The sequence below is a fragment of the Zingiber officinale genome, chromosome 4B (assembly GCF_018446385.1).
Source record: "Zingiber officinale cultivar Zhangliang chromosome 4B, Zo_v1.1, whole genome shotgun sequence".
Taxonomy (NCBI): domain Eukaryota; kingdom Viridiplantae; phylum Streptophyta; class Magnoliopsida; order Zingiberales; family Zingiberaceae; genus Zingiber; species Zingiber officinale.
In genome coordinates, this window is record NC_055993.1 from 99,484,980 (window position 1) to 99,509,911 (window position 24,932).

The window sequence follows — 24,932 nt, forward strand, 5'->3', positions numbered from 1 at the left end:
TCCGAGGTTAGAAGAGGAATACGGTAGAAGATCAAGAGGTTTTTCTACAAGGTATAACTAGTAATTTTTCTTTCCGCATCATACTAGTTATTTATGGAAATAATACCAAATACAAGAGGCTTACGTTCTAGAATTTCGAATATGTTTTTCGATGTTGTGTTCTTTTGTTTTTTCTTTTCCTTGTGATTTGATTGTTCTTTTTGGTTAACCTAAAGTTATTTTAGGAAATTAAATATTAGATTTCTATAAAAGGTTTTGTCTAGTCGGTGGTGGTTGCTCCCATATCCAAGAAGGCCGTGTGCCTCGCCACGTCAGTACTGGGAACCAATTATGGAAATTTATATTTAATGAAATTAATAACTTAAGGTGATTTGGGTCGAACGTGTTAAGTTCCGCAGGAGATCCAAGTCAAAACATAAAAGAACAAATAGATTAAGTTTTGGATCAAACGTGTTAAGTTCCGCAGGCGATCCAAAATTTAATTTAAAAGAACACATGGTAGCTAGGAAAAGGTTCAGACCTTTGTACAAAATTTTGTACAGTGGAACCTCTAGGCTTTCCGAGTAGCAACCAACACAGGGTTTAACATGACAATCTTTATGAGCTCCTCTTGGGGACATTATCAACCTAGATTACTAGGACACAATTTCCTTCTATAATCAATAAGTCACACTATAAGTAACATCATTTCCCAACTTATCGGGCTTATTGATTTATTGAACTAAATCTCACCCATTGATAAATTAAAGAAATAAATATTAAATATATGTGCTTGTTATTATATTAGGATTAAGAGCACACATTTCCATAATAACTAAGGTCTAGTTCTTTTATTAAATCAGTATAAAAAGAACTTACCTTAAATGGGCATGCTCAATACACTTAAAGTGTACTAGTGTAATTTATTAGTCAAGATAAACTAATGTCTAATTACACTACGACTATTCCAATGGTTTGTTCCTTTCCATCTTAGTCGTGAGCTATTGTTTATAATTTATAAAGAACCGATAACACAATCTTCTGTGTGTGACACCACACACTATGTTATCTACAATATAAATTAATTGAACATCTACATTTGGTATATATATAAATGTAGACATCTGACCAATGTGATTCTTATAAATGTTTATACAAAAGCTAGGCTTTTAGTATACACTCCAACACTTCTGTAGCCACATCTTGAAGTTCAACCCAGTGAACTTCTCTGGCTTTTCTCCTTAGTTAATTTGAACATTCCCAATCGAGCGGAGGGGGGCTTTCACGTGATGAGTTTGTTGCACCTTAATACTTTCTATGGTCATCTTAATAGAACTGAATCTATTTTAAAATTGTTGGACAATCTGCAAGAGATTTTGGGGACTTAACTCAATTAAAATTACATTAAATCAAATTTAACTTATCTGTTGAGATAACCTGCGTAAATAATCTCAGGCTGCCATTGAGGCTGGTTTCTGCCAAGTGTTGAGTGCTGACTGTCGAGTTCACCAAAGTTTGAGTGCAGAGTCAGGGGAGAAGTCACCTACCTGACTGCCAAGTCCGAATGGATTTCCAAGGGTTCGATAATTGAGAGGCTAAGCCCGGCCTTTAACGTAGTCCCCTTAAAATAGATTCACCCATCGCCATCGATGCTGTGAGGTTGACTTTGAGTCATTTTTTTCAGGATACAATGGCGAACTGCAAGTCTCCATCGAGCACTATTAGTTATGGTGAACTGAATGAGTATTATACTTTTTTCTTATATTTTTTCCTCTTATGCTTAAGGCCTTTTACAAGGTGTTATTTTTTTTATTTGACATTTCTTATTAATCACATTAAGCGGTAATGCACTGTATTTGAGCAAAGAATAATTTATGTTGCAAAATGTCAATTAATTTTTTTAGATGCATTTATAGGTCGTGATCACACAAGAGTTAACTTAATTTGGGATAAATTCAGATCCTAGATGTGCACCCTATACACATTCACTTATAAAAGTGAGTCTTTTTTCATACATGTATTCACAATATATATTCTTCTAAAATAATATAAACCAATTATTAAATCTTGAAACGGCCAATCTAAGACTAAATTTTCATGCGCAATAAAATCTCTTTCATCCATTACACCATTTTCTATTCGATTTTCCCAACAGCGTGTTCCCTAATTTGCCGAAAAGTTTCGATTTTGAGGGCACGAAACTCGATTTTAAACGGGTGTGGCGGGATTTGCAATTGGTGCCTTGCGCGAGCGCGGCGGAGAGAAATCTCTTCACAGGCGCATTGAAGATATCGAGAAGGCGAAGGTCTCAGAACAAGCGCATCTGCCGGAGGATGGTCGTGGATGGGCTTCGCCTCGCCAGCTACGACGCAACCATTTGCAAGTCTCAACGGCATAAAGATCCCTCTTTTCCTGCAAGGGAGTATGAGTACGTCGACGTAGTGGTAGCGGCCGCCGGAGGCTGGCAGGTTCATCTGATGGACGCGGACTTCAAGTCGGATTTCGAGGTGGCGTGGCCGAACAAGTCTGACGGCTCCGTCATCCAAACCCCTCCTGTCGCTGTTCATTGGCCGATCCGATAGGCTCCAGCGGATCGTCGCTCTCGTGCCGGCCGCGGCATGACCAAGCGCACCCCGTAGAAGCCCAAGATGAGAGCAGCTCCGGCGGCGGCGGCATTATTCTCCGGCCGATCTCTGCCTTCAAAGTTTCCAGCAAGTTCAAAGGCTCTGACGGGGAAGACGAGACCAATTATTAACAAAAGACCCCCCAACTTTCTTTATTATCTCACTCTCCCTCTTTATTTTATTGTGCCGTGGCAGTTTCACTATATTATAATAAAGGAACCGCACACTTCCCCTACTCCTACCACACCACCAAACCCTTTCTCTTTCCCACGCACTCCTTCATCCCCTCCATGCTTTATGAGCCCCCCTCCTCTCCGCATCTCCTCGCGCAATCGCCATGGCGGGTCAGGTCCCGCCGCCACCCCCGGAGGGGCTAGGTGATGACTTCCTGGAGCAGATCTTTGCCATGCCCTCGTCCTACGGAACCGGGGACGAGGCTGCGCTCGCCGCCAGCATGGCACGCTGCCGCAGCTCCGCCGATGGACCATCCGCTTCTGGTGGTGGCATGGCGTTCCCTCTGGGGCTGAGCTTGGAGCAGGGTTCGTCTGTTGGGAATCGGCTCCACGAGGGGATCGACCGCAAGGCGGTGAGCGCGTCACTTTCTCCTATTGTTTTGACCGGGTTTGAGCGTTCGACGAAACGATGGGCGTGTCGAATCCCATGTCTTTTGCTTCAAGTTGATCGTTTGTCGTTACCGATGAGTTGGGAATTATCGGCGTCTCTGTGGAGCAGGAGAGAGAGTCGATGCAGTTGGCAGGATTGCTTTCGCCGGGTTTTGGCCAACTCCGCCCTCATCAAGTCCAGCCAACTCCTCCTCCTCCGCAGGTGGTTGGTACTCAACAAACTTGCTTTTTGGTTATTTTTTGGCTTATTTCTCGTTGTGGTCAATGATCCTCTTGTGGAATATTGAAACGGTTGAATTTTTTCTTTCTTTCTCCCCTACTTGGTTCAAATTCTACTGATGATCTCGTATTATCGGGCTTTTACAGGGAACACAATTTTTTTCCATCTACGGTCAAACCCACTTATGGATACAAATGATGTGTTTTTATCATCTTAGTTTATATTCTGCACTGTCAAGTGAAATTTAATGTTATTTATGATGATAGGTAAAAAGTCATCATATCAAATTTGAACTAATCATTTTCCAGAAAAGAGGATGAGTACGCTCTCCATTTTAGCTCTTCTATGTATCAGTTACGAGCATTTCATCTTTGTGTTAGCTTTATATGCTCCTCTTTTTTATGTACCATCCAATGCATAACTATTAATTAGCTCATTATCTATGCCTAGAAGAAGTTCACATGTTTTAATGGTGTATAATTATGATTTTTATCATTCTGTCCATTGTTTTACAGATCTTCCATGGTCAAGTGAAGCAAGGTGGAATCACAGCAGCTCCACGACCGAAGGTGCGAGCAAGGCGTGGTCAAGCCTCAGACCCTCATAGCATTGCTGAGCGGGTAATGTTTGGTCCTCCTACATAGTGCATCTGATATCTACCTCTTCCTATTGGCTGAGCTGTGATAATAAACTCAGACTTGCCTCTAAAATAGTTACACATTATGAGGATTTTAGTTAATTGATGGTTATCTTGACACAGATATGTTTTTGTACACCAGAGTCCACGCTATTTCTGCCCACTAAGCAGTAACTATTATTCATACTAGAATTTCTCATGGTTTTCATATGTTTCTACTATGCGGACTAGGTTTTTAATTAGCTTAGTTTGTCTAATCTGTTTTCTGATGTTTGAATTTGAGAATAAATTGCTGAAAGTAACTTCATATTCAAGATAATTTTTAGCCTCATGTTTAATGGATACTATATCAGCATAAATTCCCTCAGTGTATTATCTTTTCTATTGAACAGAGATTATGTTTTTAATATATGCAAAAAGACCAAGAATAACAAGAATAATATTAAGTTGTAAAGACATAAGGATCCCTTTTGTATTTGACTTTATTTTCTCTTGCAGCAACAGAGAGAACGAATAGCAGAAAGGCTAAGAGCTTTGCAAGAATTGGTTCCCAACACAAATAAGGTCAACATTGAAATCTCTGACTCTCTTATATTTGATGCACACTTTGTTACAATAAAAGTATAAATCAGTTTGTTATGCAATCTCAGAAAGTAGAGTCCTTCTAAATTAAATTGAGTTGTTTGCTTGAAGATTAGTATAGTTTATTTTCTATAGTATGTCATCATTCGGAGGGGAACATCACTATGCTGTTTTCCCCCTCTGTTCATTTTAATGCTTTATCTGAATATTGTTTATACTATGTGCCCTGCAATATATATGCTGAAAGTGATTTTTGTTTTAATTGTTCCATACTTCGACTGTCTTGTTATGTGTCATAATAAAAAAAAATGCTAAAAGGAAAGTGTCACTTCACTGTCTTCGTTGAGATTGCTTTAAGTTGAAAATAACTTATATTTTTTCTGTTCTAGTTAAATATATTATATAAATGACTTTCAGCACAAAAAGGTGTTTGGGCATCTAACTTTTGGCAAAAGATAATGTAGTGATCCACTTAGTCTATTTTGAAAAGCCTGACCATGACAATTGTGAACACCTGATTCCTTGGCTATGTACTAAAAGTTTACTTACCATCATATGCAGACTGATAGAGCAGCAATGCTTGATGAGATTCTAGACTATGTTAAATTTTTGAGGCTTCAAGTGAAGGTAAATATCTATCATTCCCCATAAAATTAATCCTTCTAGTTGGTTTTATGAAAGAAAATACATTGCTTGCCCTTGAAAAAGATTCTTAGACAATGACCTTGCACTCCCTTTTCTTTTAGATTTGTGTACTGGCTCACCAGTTTTGTCCTTCTGAAATAACAAACTTAAGTGTGCTCTTGTGGTTCCAATTGCTTCAAGCATTGTTTACATTTAGGGGTATTTAACAATGCACGGTACTTTGGTATCTCATATTCATCTAAGATCCAAAGAAAAAACACAATGGAGATGGACTACTATATTTTTTTTTTCTCAATTGATGACTGACATGGAGATCTTGACCTTCATAACTTGATGAAGGTTTAGACTGTATTCCATGGTACCTGATAAGCCCCTATTTTTTCTTGCCATGTTTGTGTCTTGGTGAAGGTTAAGGCCATTTTCAACGATTTAGACTGGGCATATCTCATTCGACCTAGGCACCTTTATACAGGAATGCATTTCTGCAGTACGTTTGCTGTTAGGAAGCAACTCTCTCTCCTAAATGGCTTGTGGAACAAGTTATATTTTTTGTTCACTACATCTTTGTTTTATTTTCACAAGCTCGAATTCCTAGTTGCCTCATGATAATTCTTGTGTTCATATAATTACATTCAGAATCACTCTTTTTAAATATATTGATGGTTTGCTCTAAATGGAAAGTTGGAAATTTCATTATACAAATGTGTTTATCCACTGAATCATGTTCTAAGCATGAGCAAACTAGGTGGTGCTGGTGCTGTTGCACAGCTGGTAGCTGAAATCCCTGTGCCGATGGAGGTAAAGTTTCTTGGTAAATTATAGCATGTGGAATAGGGCATGCAAGAACTTCTTCTGTTGCTCTATTGATAGCCTGATTTTGCATTTTTTTTTTCAAATAACTTTGACTTACTTGTTAGTAATACATTTTAATATAATACTAATTTTTTAGCGAAACATCTCTTTCAAGTGCTAATGTCTATATTATTTGTCACGTCCCCAGAAGAGTCCCTGCCAGACAAAAATCCGACGGCATCTCCCCTGTACCGGTGACAATATGAAGCATACATACATACATCACAATACATAAACATAAACAACATATTCATCAGCCCACACGGCTGGAACATACATAAAATAGAAATAACATAACCACGAAATGTATCAAATTTATATATATGTCATATTTTTCATAGACTACAATTACTATACAGATAAACATCTGTAACAAAATTTCAAAATGTAAATACAACGAAACAAAAGTAAAACAAACGAGAAAATCAGCATGTCGAGATCTCTGAGCAACTCTATGAAAGTCCAAAATCAACTATAATATCAAAAGGATCCCTGTGTCTGTAAAACTGGAGACTAAGGAATGTAGAAAGTTAGTCAAATGGCTAAGTGGATACTCAAGAAAGATGTGCATGAATTTAATCTTGTTTAAGAAGTCAAAGAAGTAGAGTAATTCACAATCTTTTGTTACAACTTTAGGTTATCCTTAAAGTTCTACATTTATACATATATATGTATAATCATCTTCTCATTATCTTTAATCAGGTAAAATTTTTATATTAGAGTTTAGGATCTTCACCTTATCATCATTTGTCATCATCAATTAAAATCAATTCTTCAATCTTATTATTTAATCAATCGGTATACAAGTTATCATAGTAATATCAACATGTATATCCATAGTCTAAATCTGATAGATCAACTAAAAAGTGAATCACTTGAGCCAATATCATCAAAGTGTAATATCACATGGATAGGCTAAAAGCCTCCTCAGAGTATAAAACTGTGGCATACGTCATCTGACGTACGGGCTATCAGCCCTCACAGGTGGAAGACATAATAAACACTGACCGAGGGCTACATCACGCCACCACACCTCGAGTGTACGGTCAGGTACTCTAGACCGAGGCCGCCGCGCTACCACAATGACATGTGGGCGGTCCAGTACTCTAATATAGAGCTCTGGTATAAAGCTAGGCTCATAGTCTTCACTTTTTAATTATTTATTATCATCTTTATTATTTCACTTTGAGGATTCCATTTTATCCATTTATCAAGATTATTCTCTTTTCATAACAAATGGTCAAGCAAGTCAAAAAGACAAAGTATCAACAGAAGAGTAATTCAGAATATTTCTTTAATTTTTAAAACAACCCTTCCCATATAAATCCCAGTATTAACCCACATGTGAACAAGAAATAATATCAATTATTTACCCTTCAATGATTTAATTATTTAATACCCATTTCACTATTTTAAGTATCATTTTTTTTAAAATAATTATATAAATATATATAATTTCATTATTACTTTATTCATGCACAAGGATAAATATATGAGTCAAAGAGAAATGTACCCACTTTATATACAGCAAAATCTGCGAGTGTCGGTAGGTCACCGTGCTCCACTCGAGCTTGTATCTACAAAATATAATAACTCTAATAGTCAAAATGATAATAAAATCATAACATCAATCTAAACATGATCTACGACTCGAAGCCACTAGATCATTATTTTTAATCTCGCTATCGCGTAACACTTCGCATTCCTTAAAGACACCTCCATTATTATCTAATTCTTTACCCATATTAACCACAATTCGATCAGCATAAGGTATATAAAATATACCTTTTATGGATCACTGTGGTTGCTGGAAGAAGAGGGCAGCAACTAGGGTTTGTCACTGGCCGTCTCAGCTAGCTCCGGCGAACTCCGGCGGTGCTGCCAAGAAAAAGACAGCAACTAGGGCTGCTGTTGAAGCTATCGGAGGAGAAGGGAGGGCTGAAAACAAAAGAGCACGGAAATGGATGATCTTTCTCTCTTTACCCGTGGCCTCGGCGAGTTCAGCGTGACCATAGTTAGCTCCGGCGGAGCTCCGACAGCAGTTGTGATTGGTTGGAAAAGAGAGCAACAACTTGCTGCTCTTGTTGCCAAAAGAGGGCAAAAGCTAGGGTTCCTTCCCCTCCTTTTTCCAGCAAGCTTCAGCGAGCTCCGGTGGTGCTGCTCAGATGAAGGAGAACAAGGAAGAAGAGAAAGAGAGGGAAGGGAGGGGCTGTTGTGATCTCTCTTCTCTTCTGTCGTCGGAGAGAAAAAGGAAGGAGAGAAAGGGAAAAGTCGTGGGGGAAGAGGATAAAAGAAAGGGAGAAATGAAAGAGGTATGAGGTGGCACGTGGGTGGTATGGTAGTTGTCATGTTTTGTTTTGTTTTTTTTTATACTTAACACTAAAGCATGAGTATCCCTTCAATACTAGTTGTGATGCGATTGAAAAATGCTCAAAGTAGATGAACAAACTTTATACTTCCAAGAAATAATTAGAAGTACCATCTAGATACCATAGTGAAAATAGCTGCATACGGTGTGTGGTAAGGCACCTGACTCAATCTGATAGTGCACATTCTTTGTACAGTTAAACAAGGGAGAATTACATTTTTAGTCCTGCAGTTGCACTTTTTCCAATTTTGATCAAATTATCTACAAATTCACATTCTTAGTACATTAACTTGTATTTTTTTTTTTCAATTTCAATCATTTTTGCCCGGAATTCGAATTGATCATCCGTAATTGCCTATTTGGTGGCGGTGATGCTCACATGGAAAATGAATTTGGGCATTTTTTGCTTTTGGTGGACAAATCACCTATGTGGCAAATTTTTTAAATCCACGACATTAAAATAAATAAGGAGCACAAGCAAAAATGCCCAGGTGGGCTTAAAAAATTTGCCACGTAGGTGATTTGTCCACCAAAAATAAAAATATCCAAATTTATTTTCCATGTCAACGTCGCCGTTCTAAGCTAGATAATTACCAGTGGTCAATTCGAATTCCAGACAAAAAAAGATTGAAATTAGAAAAAACAAATGCAAGTTAATATATTAAGAATGTGAATTTGTAGATAATAGGACCAAAATGAAAAAGTGCAATTTGCGGGACTAAAATGTAATTTTCTAGTTAAACAATGGTAGGCCATACTCCTATAGCAGGTTAAGCAATGGTTCTTTCCTCATGAATGCAAAATGGGGTTTTGTAGGTGTCATGAAGTGATTGGAATCACTGCAAATCCAGGACTTTCAAGTTAATTTAAGCAACATGAAGAGCGACTATGTTTGTGCTTCTTGAATTGACTTTAATGGTCCGCATACACAGGCATCTGTTTCCTTTGAATTTTCTCATACATATAAATTTGTTGGAGAATTCTGTTTGAAGTTTTCAGCTTCTGACTTAACTTCAAAGCACTTTTGTGACAACTGTAATTGGATTTCCATGTTTCTCCAAAATTGATGTGAAGTACTTCCAAATCATAATGTTCTCACACCATATTTGTTTTCTAAAGGTTTCTTAATATTTTCTAGACATTCATTATGACTGCTTGAATCTCAGTTTTCCATGTCTATCTTGTTCAGCTTCTAGGAATCAATTTCATGCAATTCCATGGAATTTAGTCATATTTCTATCTGATAACATAGTGAATTTGCTGTTTAAGGGTGAAACTAGTGCTGGCGGTAGCACACTACATATTTGGGAGAAATGGTCGACCGATGGCACAGAAAGGCAAGTTGCAAAGCTCATGGAAGAAGATATCGGAGCTGCAATGCAATTCCTCCAGTCCAAAGCCCTCTGCATTATGCCAATCTGACTCGCCATGGCCATCTACGGTACCCAACACCAATCTGAATCCAAGACAGTCAAGCCAGAACTAGATACTCCTTAAAAAGCTATACTTCATAGCTAGCTAATCCATATCTCCATCAGCGTCTCCAATAGCAATCCAACCCCACACAGCTAAAGGATCCTGTATGCCTTGCGACTGCTAGATGTTCACATCACATATGCTCACCCTACATTTTGTCAAAAGTGTATCATCGCACACACGGCCGGCTTAGTAGACTCCACCTAACTACATAATTTTTCATGTGTTTTTGAATGGCAAGAGGCTACCAAATAGATCTGCCCTTTTAGTGGATTACTGTAATGCACTAACAGGATACTTTTGGCTGGTGCGTGCTAATCAAAGCTAAATTGATAGTCTGGACTTACACGCTATGCATAAGAATTGAAAGCAAGTCGACAAGGTCATATATATATATAATGTTTTATATGAAATGATAGTTTCATATAAACATCTTATTTAAATATAGGATTTTAAAAACGGAAGATGCAGAAAGCTGGGTGAAAGACTAATAGAACACGGCCAAAAGGCAAAAGCTGAGGTGAGAACGCAAATCCACTACAATGATAAGTACATATCAGAATGGTAAGAACGTATCAGCAGCCACTACCATGATAACTATACAGAATATATATATATATATATCAAAGTCTGCGATATGATGTGTAATAATTTTCTTCTCTCTCTTTTAATTGTATATAAAGCGGTCTTAGTTTTTATCATCTATCTTGGTACACCAAGATGATATTAATTTTTATAAATCAGTATTAAGATGATGCTAATTTATGAATCAAATTCTAGTTTCTACAAATCAACCCTACTTGATGTTGCTGTTGGTTTTTAAAGATCAGCTCCAATATTGACTCCAATGTGTTGGTATTAGTCTTTAAAAGTCGGCATGTTAGAACATGTTGGAGTTGACCTTTAAAGATTATCCCCAATGTTTTAAAGACAAGCTCCAACATTGGAGTTGATATTATGTTGGAGTTGATTTTTAAAGATCAGTTTTAATGTTGGAGCTGATCTTTAAAAAGTTGATCTTAAAATCAGCATCAAAGTGAATGGTACTGGTTTGGTAGTGTCAACACTACTTTAGTGCTGATTTCTACAAATGATGGTGTTGGCGGCACTAACATTATCTTGCATGTAATCAAAGGAAAGAGAAGAGAATTATTATATGTAAATAAGAGAGAGATTAAAAAAATTTAGATTTTAATCATATCAGATGTTCATATCGGATGTCACTCTTGGTCGTTTGCATAAGGGTATACAAAATATCAAATATATATATATAATCATTACATTAATTGTATAAAATCTAGTCTATTTTTTTAATATAAATATCAATTAATATTTTAATGATTTAATTTAATTTTTAAAAATTTTAATCAAGCTTGAAATGTAAATTTAAAAATGATATAAATTTAAAAATGACATATCTAGTGAATAGAATTAGTATTATCAAATAATATTAATATTTTAATAGTTAATCTATATTCTTTTAAAATTAAGAAAAATAATAAGATATATGCAATTCTCACTAATGAAGGGAGCTCCTTCCTTAATTACAAGATCACGGAGCCATTTCTTCGTTGTTTTTTTATTTTTATTAAATATTTTTATTGGCAATTTAAAAAAGATAAAAATATTAAAATATAAAAAACTAGAGTTTATTATTAATGTTATTTCAGATTAATAATTTATGAAATTAAATTTTATTAAAATTTAACTATGTATAATGTAGAATAAAAAGATGAGAGAAATATATATAATAAAAAGTGTGGGATCCGAAGGAGTTGTTGAGAGGTCTTTTGATAATAGAAAGATGTGTGAGATTTTTTACTTTTGATGTTGCACATATATTATAACAAAGGAGCTCATATAGAAGTTTCATGACTATGAATACACTAAATAAGTTTGTCAATACTTAATAGCGACTCCAAATATAAAAATACTTTATTATTTAATTTATTAAATTCTCTTTAATTTTGTTTTTTATCTTACTATTTTTTAATTATATGAATAATTATAGTTTGACGAAAATATTTAACAAATGAATTAAATAATGATTCTTTATAAAAATTATTAAACGTGCATTGAGAGTACTCAAAATTAGATAAATGATATTTGATAAAATAAATTTAATTAATGATTCTTTTAATTTAATATTTAAATATTTAAATAAACTTAAATTGATACTCATACTAGTCGATGAAAATTTGTATTTGACAAGGTTCGATTTTAAATTCTTCATTTTTGATATGTCACTCATAACTGCCATTCAATTAAAAATTATAGAAGATTTTACCATACTTACATTTTGTACATAAGTTCTTTTAAATAATAATTTTTTTATAATATTTAGTAAAAATAAGATGATTTTAATGATGAAGTATCTTAAACCTTTGAAGTTTGGTATTTCCTTATGTTCCGCTTTCAGAAATTGCTTTGATTCATTATCAATTAATTGAATATCATCATGAGCGAGCGGATCTAAGATTTTAAATAGAGGCCATAATAAGAATCATCTACTCTTTGAACCCAGAAACTACCAAAAAATATTTATCAAGAACCTAAGCACAACCTTAAACATTTGAATTATCTAAAAACAAGAATGATCAAAACCTAAATTCATATTTATAATTCCATGTACAGAAATCTAACATAGCATAATATAATTACTATGTGAATATTCGTATTTATCATGTATTTATCATATTTATGTCAGACGGATGGAATGACAGTATAAATAATATAAATTAGTCTCATAGTCTAATGTAAATTCAATTAAGTATTAAATATAATTCTTTAATTAAAAGAAATTCTTTGAAAATTTTAAGGCACCAAAACATTCAAATATTAAATTATCTGGTCTATTTTTTTTTTTTTGGATGAGGAGATGATTTACAATATAATTATGATCAGATAATAATCGCGATTCAGTTATAATTAGTTACGATCTTTCCTTGGATTCACTTTCCCATCTCCGCCGACCTCCAGCCGTCCACCTCGACCCAAATTATAATCTGAATGAGAAGGTGAACCAAAGGAAAGATCATAATCAATTGTGATCGATCGCGATCACGATTTAGCCGAAATTGTATTGTGCACCATCCCCTGATCCAAAAAATGGACCAGAGGATCCTCTCTAATTATATGGCACTAGAAATTCAAAATTTTCTAATTAAACAAGTTATTTTTTTTTAAATGCCCAAATAAATTTAGAAATTCGTTCAATATCTTAAAATTTATACAAAATTCGTACCTACATCAAAGATACAACAAATATCAATTTTGATATCAAAATCGAACCAAAATCGCATAAATCAATTAAAAAATTTGTTCACTCTCAAGTAGCCTCGAAATTCTCCATTTAGTGTTGGAATCAAGCCCAAAACTTCTTAAAATTTACTGTCCCAAGTTGCACGGTGGTCGACAACAGTGATAAGTTCACGGGCAGCTAACTTCAACACGAAATAAGGGCCAACAACTCGTCTCAAGGTCACTATTAGGTGTGAGTAAAAGTTTGATTAAATCGAATTAACCGATCAAACCAACCTAAGTTAAAAAATTCCATTTGGTTAATTCGGAAATTCAGTTTTTTCTAGAAATATTTATTTAATTAGTTGGATTTCGATTTTGAAAATCAAAATTTAACTAAATTGATTAAATCAGTTAAATCGATATTATTCGTTGAACTGAACTAAACTGGAACCAAATCAAATCTAACCAAACTAGAACCAAACCGAACTAATATTATGACTTGAACCGAACCAAACTAAATTGAAACCAAACCGAACCTAAAAAATTTGGTTATTTCGGTTTAAAACTGAATTAATCGATGTTTTATTGATTCGGTCGGGTCAGTTTTTTTGAAAAGTTTGGTTGGTTCGGTTGATTTGAAAAAAATTAGGTCGGTTCTGTTTAAACCGATTGCTCACCACTAGTCGCAATATTACTTTGCAATTTCGGCAATTTATCAAAGGGCGCATATAGAGATCTGAATTTACGAAAAGGCGCACTCTACTTTGATATTTACCAAAGAACGCACCTTTTTAAAAGCATTTCCTATTTTACCCTCCTGACAATTTGACTTTTTTACCTTTTTCTTTTCTCCACTATTTTTCTCTCTCTTCTCTCTCATCTCTTTTTCGCAGAACATATGAATAATATTAGTTAATCTTTTAATAACATTTTAATACATTTGAAAAAATAAAAAAAAAATAATGAATAGCATATTTGAACTCCTTGCAATTTCAGAAATCCACCGGAACTAAAATGAGTGTAATCGGAGCTCTCTAGGTCAATCAGTGGGTTTCGACCGAAACCCACTGATCGACCTAGAGAGCTCCGATTACATCCATTTCAGTTTCTATGGATTTCTAAAATTGCAAGGAATTCAAATATGGTGTCCATTATTTATTTTAGCTTTTCATAGACGTTAACATGTAAAATCAAAGAATCGGCAAAAAAACTCACGTTGGGCCTGATATGGAATCATATCAGGCCCAACATGGGCCTGATATGACTCCATATCAGGCCCAACATGGGCTATTTTTGCCGATTCTTTGATTTTATGTATAAACATCTATAAAAAGCTAAAATAAATAATGAACACCATATTTGAACTCCTTGCAACATCAGAAATCCATAGGAACTAAAATGGGTGCAATCGGAGCTCTCTAGGTCCATCAGTGGGTTTCGGTCAAAACTGACTGATGGACCTAGAGAGCTCCGATTGCACCCATTTCAGTTCCTATGGATTTCTGATGTTGCAAGGAGTTCAAATATGGTGTTCATTATTTATTTTAACTTTTTATAGATATTTATACATAAAATTAAAGAATCATAAAAAAAACTCATGTTGAACCTGATATGGAATTATTTTAATACATATGTTGCATTTTTTTTATTTGTATGTATCCTTGAATCAGTAATAGTTACATGCATAATACTGAATACGTAAACTTATAGTAACTCCATTTGAGATAGTGATAATGAATGTTGTACTGGACTGAAGGGAGATCAATTGGGATAGGGACACAGCTCCAACCCTGACCAATTGAACAAGTTATTCACAACCTCAGAGTCCAACCGGGCTTGATTTAGTCATGCAAAATTCCATTCATCATGCAGTTTTCACTACGGAGGAGCATTCCCATTCATCACCTACTGATCCATTTGTTGCAACTCAGCATTCCGAATTAATACTTTTTGCAAGGAAACACACGAGAAATGGAATTGTGCAACCGAAATAGAGAGGAATAATTTCTTGATCTAGGCATAGATTCAGGCAAAGAATGTATTGGAGAATCACTGAGAGCCCTGTTGGACCTGATATGCTTTCATATAAGGTCCAAGTTGGGCCTGATATGCTTCTATATCAGGCCCACTTTGGACCTGATATGGAATCATATCAGGCCCAACATGGGCTGTTTTTGATGATTCTTTGATTTTATGTATAAACATCTATAAAAAGCCGAAATAAATAATAAACACCATATTTGAACTCCTTGCAACATCAGAAATCCATAGAAACTGAAATGGGTGCAATCGAAGCTCTCTAGGTCCATCAGTGGATTTTGATGTTGCAAGGAGTTCAAATATGGTGTTCATTATTTATTTCAGTTTTTTATAGATGTTTATACATAAAATCAAATAATCAATAAAAACAGCCCATGTTGGGCCTGATATGGAGTCATATCAGGCCCAACGTGGGCCTGATATGGAATGATATCAGGCCCACGTCAGCCCACGTTTTTTTGCCGATTCTTTGATTTTGCATGTTAATATCTATTAAAAGCCAAAATAAATAATGGACACCATATTTGAACTCCTTGCAATTTCAGAAATCCATAGAAACTGAAATGGATGTAATCGGAGTTCTCTAGGTCCATCAGTGGGTTTTGACCGAAACCCACTGATCGACCTAGAGAGCTCCGATTACACTCATTTTAGTTCCGGTGGATTTCTAAAATTACAAGGAGTTCAAATATGCTATTCATTATTTATTTTTGTTTCTTCAAATGTATTAAAATGTTATTAAAAGATTAACTAATATTATTCATATGTTCTGTAAAAAAGATGAGAGAGAAGAGAGAGAAAAATAGTGGAGAAAAGAAAAAGGTAAAAAAGTCAAATTATCAGGAGGGTAAAATAGGAAATGTTTTTAAAAAGGTGCGTTCTTTGGTAAATATCAAAGTAGAGTGCGTCTTTTGGTAAATTCAGATCTCTATATGCGCCCTTTGGTAAATTGCCGTTGAAATTTTGATACCAAACTAATAATAGAAAGTTTAGGTCGCAGATTTTTCGAATATGTGATCAATTTCAAATTTCAGTGATTGATGGAGGCATAATAAATGGTGACAGTAGTGGTGAAGGTTTTATTAAACCGATATAATCAGTTGAACCGAACAAAACCAAATCAAATCAAATCAGAATCAAATCGAACCGATATTCTGAGTTGAACTGAACCAAATTAGAACCAAATTTAATCAAATCAAACCAAACCAAAGCAAACTGGAATAAACCAAATCGAAAAATATGATTATTTCGGTCGAAAATCGAATTAACTGATATTTTATCGATTCAGCCGATTCAGTTTTTTTTTTAAAAGTTTAGTCAGTTCGGTTGGTTTGGAAAAAGTTCGGTCGATTTAATTTTTGGTGCGATTCGGTTTAAACCGATTGCTCACCCCTAGTTGTAATATTACTTCAAAAATTAGTACCAAACTACCAATAGAAAGTTTAGATCGTAGTTTTTTCGCGTATATAATCAATTTCAAATTTCAACGATCGACGAAAGCACAATCAATGGTGAAAGTAGTGGCGAGGGTTTTAGGATGATTTGATCGGGAGAGAAGGTAAATTTTGGTCGGCCATAATTTTATTTGACGTAATAAATTTTTATTACAAACTCCTATTTAAAATTATTAATTCCATAAAAGAGTAATTATTAATTACAAATATTATTAACGGGTATTAATTACATATATCTTATAGTTTAATTTACTTGTGTCAAAACGAAATCCGCTCCTAGATTATCATCCATATCTATATTCAGAGGAAATATTTTCTTATCCTTCTTAGATTGATAGAAGTTTCTCATATACTAGTCACTATTTTAAGGTTATTAGTTATTCATGATTTATCTGTCTGAAACGAATTGATGGGAACACTAGGAGTGAGCATATTTCTTTACATCTTGACTATATGACGTTGTTTTAATTCATCGTAAAAAAGAAAATTGAAATATCATAAAAAAAATGATAATCTCAGTTAGCTTCATTGATTATCCCTAGGGATAATTGATCCAATCCTATAAAAATTTCTTACCGGCCACTATGATAAATATCATCAAGATTTATATTCCAACGGTCATATATATAAAATTAAACCCGCAATTCACACACTTGGTGTTTTTCTATTAAAATTAGGTTGGACTAGTAATATGCCCGTCCAGTTTCGGCCCATTTAAGTCAATGGGCAACCCATTGACCCGATTGTGGTCCCGTCTATCTAAACTAATTTATTTATGTTCATCATATTATACATTCTACTTGATGAGTTTTATGCTAAGCAGGAAAATCATAGAAAAATTGCACTGTCACTTCTTTAAAATAAAATCATCAACACCATGTTGTTATCATAATTATTTCTTAATGGATTTGAATTGACCCGTCATTTTTTTTTCAATTACCAAATCATGCCAAAAAATCAAGTCAAAGAAACCCCAAATCTAAACCCAGATCGTTATCCTTTTAATTCCCCTCTGGAAATGAACCAAAACCTTCTGGGCAAAGTCACAAGAGAGTCCCTATTTTTTAAAAATCATCTATGACGTTTCATTTTAATTTTTTTTATCCTATCCACTCCACTAGCAATATATATTATTATCCAACTATTTTCTAATGTATTATTTTTATTATTATCTCTAATTTATATTTTCTATCTAAAATTTAAACTATACATTTATGAAACAATAACTGTTACAACATATAATTACTATAACATATACTTAACCTATTTAAAAAAATACCAATTGTAATATTTACAATTTCATAGTTAGTATAACACAAATTAAATCATGTTCTTTTATAATTCATATTGTAGTAACTACGACACATATATTGTAACAACTACGATTTTATAGCCGATACAATCAAGATTCGACCTACTTATCTAATATTCATATTATAACAGTTACGATAATTTCGTAACTGTTATAATCATAAATTAGGAATAAATTAATTTGTTATAAATTATGTAATAATTTAATTAATTATTGTTTGATAGTAAATATGTAGGCATGACTATGATATGATAAATAATACTTACCATAAATAATAACTCGTTGTAATTGTTCGTAAATTATAACTATGTTTACAAATTAAGTATTTTAAAATAATCAAGTATGATGATCAGTGTTTACTTAATATACAAGTAACTTTGTAATTATTAAATAACTAATTACATATAATAAAATAAATAATTAAAAATTGTAATTTAATAAAGTAAAAAAAAAGGATAGATGGGTGCATGAAATTCTCGTCATACGAGTCTAATTTAATTTAATTGAAACTTGACATGGCTAAAGATGTCACGTGGGACCTAATTGATCTCCAAATCTTTTCAACTTCAACTATAAAAAACTCCCAAGGGCGAAAAGCCCAATGATCGTTTTGGAATACAGATCCAATTATTTGGCAGAAAATTCAAGTCGTCGTCTTGGTTCTTCTGCAGATCTAACAGGATAGCGTTCCAGCTCTATTCAACTTCAACCAGGTAATTAAATCATCTTTCTTCTTCTTTAGCTAGCAATTCTTCTGCATATTCCTCTTTGTTGCTCTTTTTTTTTTGGTTTCTATTACAGATTTACTTCTGAGATCTCAGGTAAACTGTATGCTTTTGTTTCCATTGCATATTTGTTTCTGAGATCTCAGGTATACTGTATGCTTTTGTTTCAATTGCAGATTTGTTTCTGAGATCCCAGCTATTATGTGTTTTTTAAAAGATGAAATATGATTATCAATACTGTCTAATTTATCCAAAATCATTGATCAATAGCAGCAGCTATGGACGTAGTCTCGCCAATACTGCAGGTTTCTGGTGCAAGTCATGTCGTCAATAAACTAGTTGATAAAGCCACTACTTATGTGCGAGATCAGTACTACTGGAAAACTGACTTGCAAGAAGAATTGCAAAACCTCAGACGCTTACTTCCTCAGATCCAAGTAATTGTTGGTTTTGCCGAAGATAGATTAACTTCGTATGGATCCTCTAATCGAGCATTAATGGAGTGGCTTGGGCAGTTCAGGGATGGGATCGACGAGGCTGAGGAAGTGCTAGATGAGCTGGAATATCTTGAACTAGAGAAAAAAGCTAACAGTGACAAAAATAGGCTTTCTAAAACGGTTGATGGTTCTGTTAAGGCTGCAAAAAGATTTCTGAAATTTGATGATCTTCTTATTGAGAGATTAAGGGCATGCGTAAAGAATTTGAACGCCTCTGCTTCAAATGCCCATAATTTTCTGGCAATATTGGGGCAGACTGGTGGCATCGGCACTGGACAAATGCAGCAGGAGTTTCTCCCGTTGACCGATCAAAGTAGGATCACCTCTTCGTTGCCTGAAGTATCATTCAAAGGGCGTGAGGAACAAAAACAAGAAATCATCCGCTATTTGTCGGGGGAGTCAGTGGAAGAATCTGAAATTCAGATAAGTGAGAATGTGCATTGCCTTCCTTTGGTAGCGATGGGTGGTATGGGGAAGACGACGCTCGCTCAACAAGTCTGTGATCATTTTGAAAACATGAAGAAGGAACACTTCGACATCAGAATCTGGGTATGTGACTCCTTACCTGATCTTGATGCAACAAGTATTTTGAAGAAAATTCTGGATTCAACCCGCCAATCAGATGACTCCTCAACTAATCTCGATGCATCAAATCTTATGAAGAAAATGTTGGATTTAACCCACCAATCTGAGCCATCTGAACTAATACCGGTGAAGCTCAAGGAGAAGTTAAGTTCCAAAAAATTTTTACTCGTCCTAGATGATGCTTGGGATGACAAAAACCAGACAGCGTGGAAGAGATTATGTGATCCACTGCTACACGGTCAAAAGGGTAGCTGGATACTATTAACAACTAGAATGGAATCAGTTGCGAAGATGATCTCAAAAGTAATCAAAGGCACAATGAAATCGATGATGTTGCAGGGTTTATCAAAAGATGAATGTCGTCCACTCCTCTATGAGCATGCATTTGATGGTCAAGACCCCAATAAATTTCCGCGGCTTAAAGAAATTGGGGAAGAAATATTGGAGAAATTGAAAGGTGTACCTCTTCTAGCAAAGTCAATTGGAGGAGCGTTGAACAGTAAATTGACAGAAGATCATTGGACGAACATTTCGAGAAGTGAATTATGGAAAACACCACTTGAATCAAAATACGAATTCAGGCCAATTCTAGTACTAAGTTACTTGATGCTTCCACCACGCTTGAAGCGGTGCTTTTCTTACTGTGGCATATTCCCTCAAGATTACCGATTCAAAAAGCAACAGCTAGTCTGCATGTGGGTGGCAGCAGGCCTAATTTACTCAGAAGGATCAGAGGAGGGCTCAGATGAGGACATAGCTAACCGTTGCTTTGATACGTTGTGCAACAAATCTTTCTTTGACAATCGGAGTATGCTTTGGATGAAGAAAATATTGTTCTATGATACAACAGAAGAGATTTACACAATGCATGATATGCTGAACAGTCTTGCTTGTCATGTCTCACGCTATGAATGTTGTAGAATTGTGCATGGTACTCCAAGTCGCATTTTGGATTCTAATGCCATCCGCCATATATCTATTACCTGTAGTATCGATGCTCAACTCCTTGATCTAGCTAAAATGGTGTGCAAACTCAAGCACTTGCGAACCCTCTGGATACAGTATAATGGGGATCCTCAAAAACTTGATGATTTTATTCGAGATGCGTGTAAATCACCGAGAAGAATTCGAGTATTGATTGTTCGGTCTAATGATTTCAAAGTATCTAATCAGTGTTTGAAAAGTATCAGTGACTTTGTTAAAATACGATTTCTTGAAATTCAAACTATTCTACCATCGCTATCAATGCGTAAGTTCTACTTCTTACAATATCTAATTGGTGACCAATACGGTTCTCATTTGGGCCGTCTGGCAAAAGACGCAAACAAGTTGACCAACTTAAGACATTTATACCAAGTAACTGAGGATGCACTTCTCTCGGTGGCTGAAGTAGGAAAGTTAACATCCCTCCAAGAATTATGCTTCACTGTGGGCACAAAACCCAGATATAGAATTGATGAGTTGATGAATATGGATAATCTCCGCCAATTAAAGATTAAAAAACTTTCCAATGTACGGAGTCTTGAAGAGGCTAATATGGCCAACTTGGTCAAGAAATATCATCTCACCGGATTGGACCTGCACTGGATTGGAGCAAGTAATCCTGACCTTGATGAACAGGAGGTTCTGGCGGCTCTACAACCCTCTACCACAATTAAAGAACTCATGATTAGATGGTACAAAGGTGGTAGGCCTGCACCATGGATGGATACTCCATCTCTTTCTCGGCTTGAACATCTCCAACTAGAATTTTGTACAAGTTTGGAAGAGCTGCCCCCTCTATGGAAGTTGCCCTGCCTTAAATTTCTAAAATTGAAATACATGGAAGCTATAAGAAGTTTGGGTGGTCACTTCTCCGATTGGATGGGCATACAATTTCCAGTTTTAGAGGAACTTGAATTTTGTGACCTTCCCCTCTTAGAGGAATGGAATGGTGCGGATGATTATGTATGGTTCCCTCTTCTTAAAAGTTTTCAAATTGAAAAGTGTCCCAGACTAAAGAACATTCCTGACCTTCCTTTGTCTATAGAGAATCTCAGATTCAAAGATTTGGGGTTAGAAGTTCTTCCACGGTTCTACAAGTGTTCTAATGGTTCTAGGACATTTGGAGGATTTCAGCAGCTGATGTTTCTCAAATCCCTTGAAATTTATAAGTGCCCGGGGATTGTACAGATTGGATCAATTGGTGAAGAGGATGATCATCTCCTACCATTGTCACTGGAAACACTTGAACTTGAAAATATTGAGGAACACAAAGATTTGGCAAATTATCTACGAGGTCTCACTTTGCTCACTAAATTCCATTTACATTGTTCTCCGGGCTTGGAATCATTTCCTTTAGCAAGTGAGCTGGAACATCTGACTGTACTCCAAGACTTGGGTATTTCGGATGGTGAATCTTTGACTTCACTTGGAGACTTGTATATTTTAAAATCTCTTAAATCTCTAGAGATTTTTGATTGTCCAAAATTCCTCGTTGCTGAGGTTGAGTCAGAGGAGTTTTTAAAAGACACGACAAGGAAGCATGCAGTATCATCTTCCTCAATTTTTGATCAGTCTGCAAGTAATAAAGCTGCTAGGATCCTTCCCTCCTCCCTTGAATCCCTGGAATTTAAAAACTCAGGCATTTCACAAGAACCATTGGGTCGATGCCTTCAAGGCCTTACCTCCCTCGAAAGGTTGATAGTATCAGGTTGCCATCATTTGGTGTCTCTTCCCAACATAGAGTATCTGCATAATCTGACAGCGTTGCAGACATTGAATATTTCTGATTGTAAAGAATTATGTGAATTGGAGTCCTTGACGGCAATTGCCTCACTCAGACATTTGTGTATTAACTGCTGTCCCAAATTACTAGCTACAACATTTTCCGCTCTACAAAATCCTGCAACAGCAACAGAACATAGTGCCACAAAGAAAAAGAAGGGAACATTACCTTCACTTGAAAACATTTATATCGATGATATCTTCTATCTACCAAGTTTGCCGATTTCAGAAAAGCTAAAGACCCTTTCTATCCAAAGTAGTGACAAAGAGTTCACTTGTTTCCCTTCTGAGATAGAGGAGTCGTTGTTGCAATATCGGAAGTCTCTGGAATATTTGAGTTTGGGAGGGATGCATCATCTGCAATATTTACCCGCAAGTTTGGAGAGCTTTTCATCGCTCAAGAATCTTGGTATATATTCTGCTCCAGCACTCAAGTCACTGCCCAGGATGCCTGTCTCACTGGTGCGACTGAGGATTTTTGGATGCAGTGCAAAGCTTAAGAAGCGTTGCCAAGAGAACATCGGTCGGGACTGGCCTAACATCAAGCACATCCCTTACATTGATATTACAGCTGGCAATGAGGACGAGGCCGAGGTGTGTTAATGTTAACAAGGAATCGTCACTTTGTTCATACTGCATCTTGTGTTTGCTTATTGAATTACCTAATTATCACTTACCATGCCATCGACTAAGTTTTCTCAAATCGCTTGTGTTCATTTTAAAATTGCTTGTGTTCATTTTATTCTCTGAGTTATTTAATAATGTTCATGTTGCTTATTTTGTGTTTTATACGTATCACCTCAGGCTCAAGTCAATTGCAACTGGCTCAGCAGCAGGCTTTGGAGTTCCAAATGATCACATTTATATATATATATATATATATATATCTAATACGAAGCACATCACCTTGTCATTTATCAAAAGGGCAAGTTATCAATTTTGAACTCAATCTCTTTGTGCTTTAAGTTTTTGTTTCCATTCATTTTTAAAATAAACCATGAAGAGGAGAACCCATACCGTGATAATACTTACCTTGGGTGCTGTTTTCCACATTTCTAAAACATAACTGATTTATTTGATGTATTCATTAGAAGGGTCACACTTTTAAAACACAACTGATTTAATTGATGCTTCTGTTAAAGTTGCAAAAGAATTATTGAAATTTGATGATGTTCTTGAGAGACTAAGGGCATGTGTGAACAATTTGAATACCACTGCTTCAGATGTTATCAAATTTGAAGAAATATAATCATGGCTAGCTATGCATAGTATAATCTCAGCTTTTCCTATTTGACGTTTTCCTTCAAAAATGTCCCGAGTATATTTATCTATTCAGCATTATATTATTTGTTTTCATGGTAAATTAAACTTATCCATTTTGGAACTCTTGAAATGTTTGCAGAGTGACTTATAGTCTTGAAAAAAACAGCATATGCATCATCAATCTCAGAGGTAATATATATTTTCTCATGCTAATTAAGCGAAAACATTCAATTGCTGATCTTTCTTCACTGTTTCTATCAGATCCACATTCAACAGTGAGCAAACATGGCTACCAAGAATTAGTGATGATCTAACTTTTCTTCCACTCTTGTTGTCGAACCTACAACCATTGTAGCTTCTGATGAAATATATGAACAAAGACTATGTATCTGAAGTGCATCTACAGCTCCCTAAAGCTCTCTCCCCTCTCCTCTTGTTGAGACACTTAATCACTCTATTTAGTTAATTTGTCTCAGTACTAATTCGAACAAATCTATTAGAATTTCCAACAATGTATTTGAATTTAGAACCTCTTATAGTTTTTGTTGAACAATTGTGTGGTTGAACATTTAAATATTTGGACTTTATATTATTTGTTTTCATGGTAAATTAATCTTCTTGAGCATTTTCCAACTCTTGAAATGTTTGCAGGGTGACTTATAGTCTTGAAAAGAACGCCATATGTTCCATCAATCCCAAAGCTAATATATATCTTTTCATGCTCATTAAGCCAAATCATTCAATTGCTAATCTTTTATGATTGTCTCTATCGGATCCACATTCAACAGTGAGTAGATATGGCTACCAAGAACTAGACGACGATCAAACTTTTCTTCCACTCTGGTAGCTGAACCTAAAAGCATTGCAACTTTTTGGTAAAATATATGAACAGAGACTAAATATTTGAAGTACATTTACAGCTTCCTAAAGCTCTCCTCTCTGCTCTTGTTGAGAAACTTAGTCACTCCAGTTAGTTTGTTTTAGTACTTATTCAAAGAAATCTATAAGAATTTCCAACATTAATGTATTTGATCTCACAAG

The 24,932-nt window shown here is 35.1% G+C and overlaps 2 protein-coding genes across 17 annotated transcripts; both read left to right on the forward strand.

Annotated features, from left to right (window-relative positions):
* Positions 1 to 2,242: 2,242 nt before the first annotated feature.
* Positions 2,243 to 10,352, forward strand: LOC121975694 (transcription factor UNE12-like). Of its 14 annotated transcripts, XR_006110400.1 has the most exons (7): positions 2,257 to 3,435; positions 3,962 to 4,066; positions 4,582 to 4,647; positions 5,227 to 5,292; positions 6,056 to 6,108; positions 9,347 to 9,448; positions 9,800 to 10,352. XR_006110400.1 is itself a non-coding variant. In XM_042527495.1 (6 exons), exons 1-5 carry the CDS (start codon positions 2,941 to 2,943, stop codon positions 6,083 to 6,085), a joined length of 762 nt encoding a protein of 253 aa, XP_042383429.1. In that variant the 5' UTR covers positions 2,257 to 2,940; the 3' UTR covers positions 6,086 to 6,108; positions 9,347 to 9,943. The 14 variants fall into 14 exon arrangements, 11 of the variants coding, with proteins under 11 accessions (XP_042383429.1, XP_042383430.1, XP_042383432.1 ...); XR_006110402.1 differs by lacking the exon at positions 6,056 to 6,108; XM_042527495.1 differs by having other exon boundaries at positions 9,347 to 9,943.
* Positions 10,353 to 18,638: 8,286 nt separating this feature from the next.
* Positions 18,639 to 24,483, forward strand: LOC121975696 (disease resistance protein RGA2-like). 3 transcript variants are annotated; one of them, XM_042527507.1, is made up of 5 exons: positions 18,639 to 18,768; positions 19,054 to 23,222; positions 23,433 to 23,553; positions 24,031 to 24,080; positions 24,153 to 24,483. In XM_042527507.1, exons 2-3 carry the CDS (start codon positions 19,059 to 19,061, stop codon positions 23,481 to 23,483), a joined length of 4,215 nt encoding a protein of 1,404 aa, XP_042383441.1. In that variant the 5' UTR covers positions 18,639 to 18,768; positions 19,054 to 19,058; the 3' UTR covers positions 23,484 to 23,553; positions 24,031 to 24,080; positions 24,153 to 24,483. The 3 variants fall into 3 exon arrangements, with proteins under 3 accessions (XP_042383441.1, XP_042383440.1, XP_042383442.1); XM_042527506.1 differs by having other exon boundaries at positions 18,657 to 18,768; positions 19,051 to 23,222; XM_042527508.1 differs by having other exon boundaries at positions 18,659 to 18,768; positions 18,957 to 23,222.
* The last annotated feature ends 449 nt before the right edge of the window (positions 24,484 to 24,932 follow it).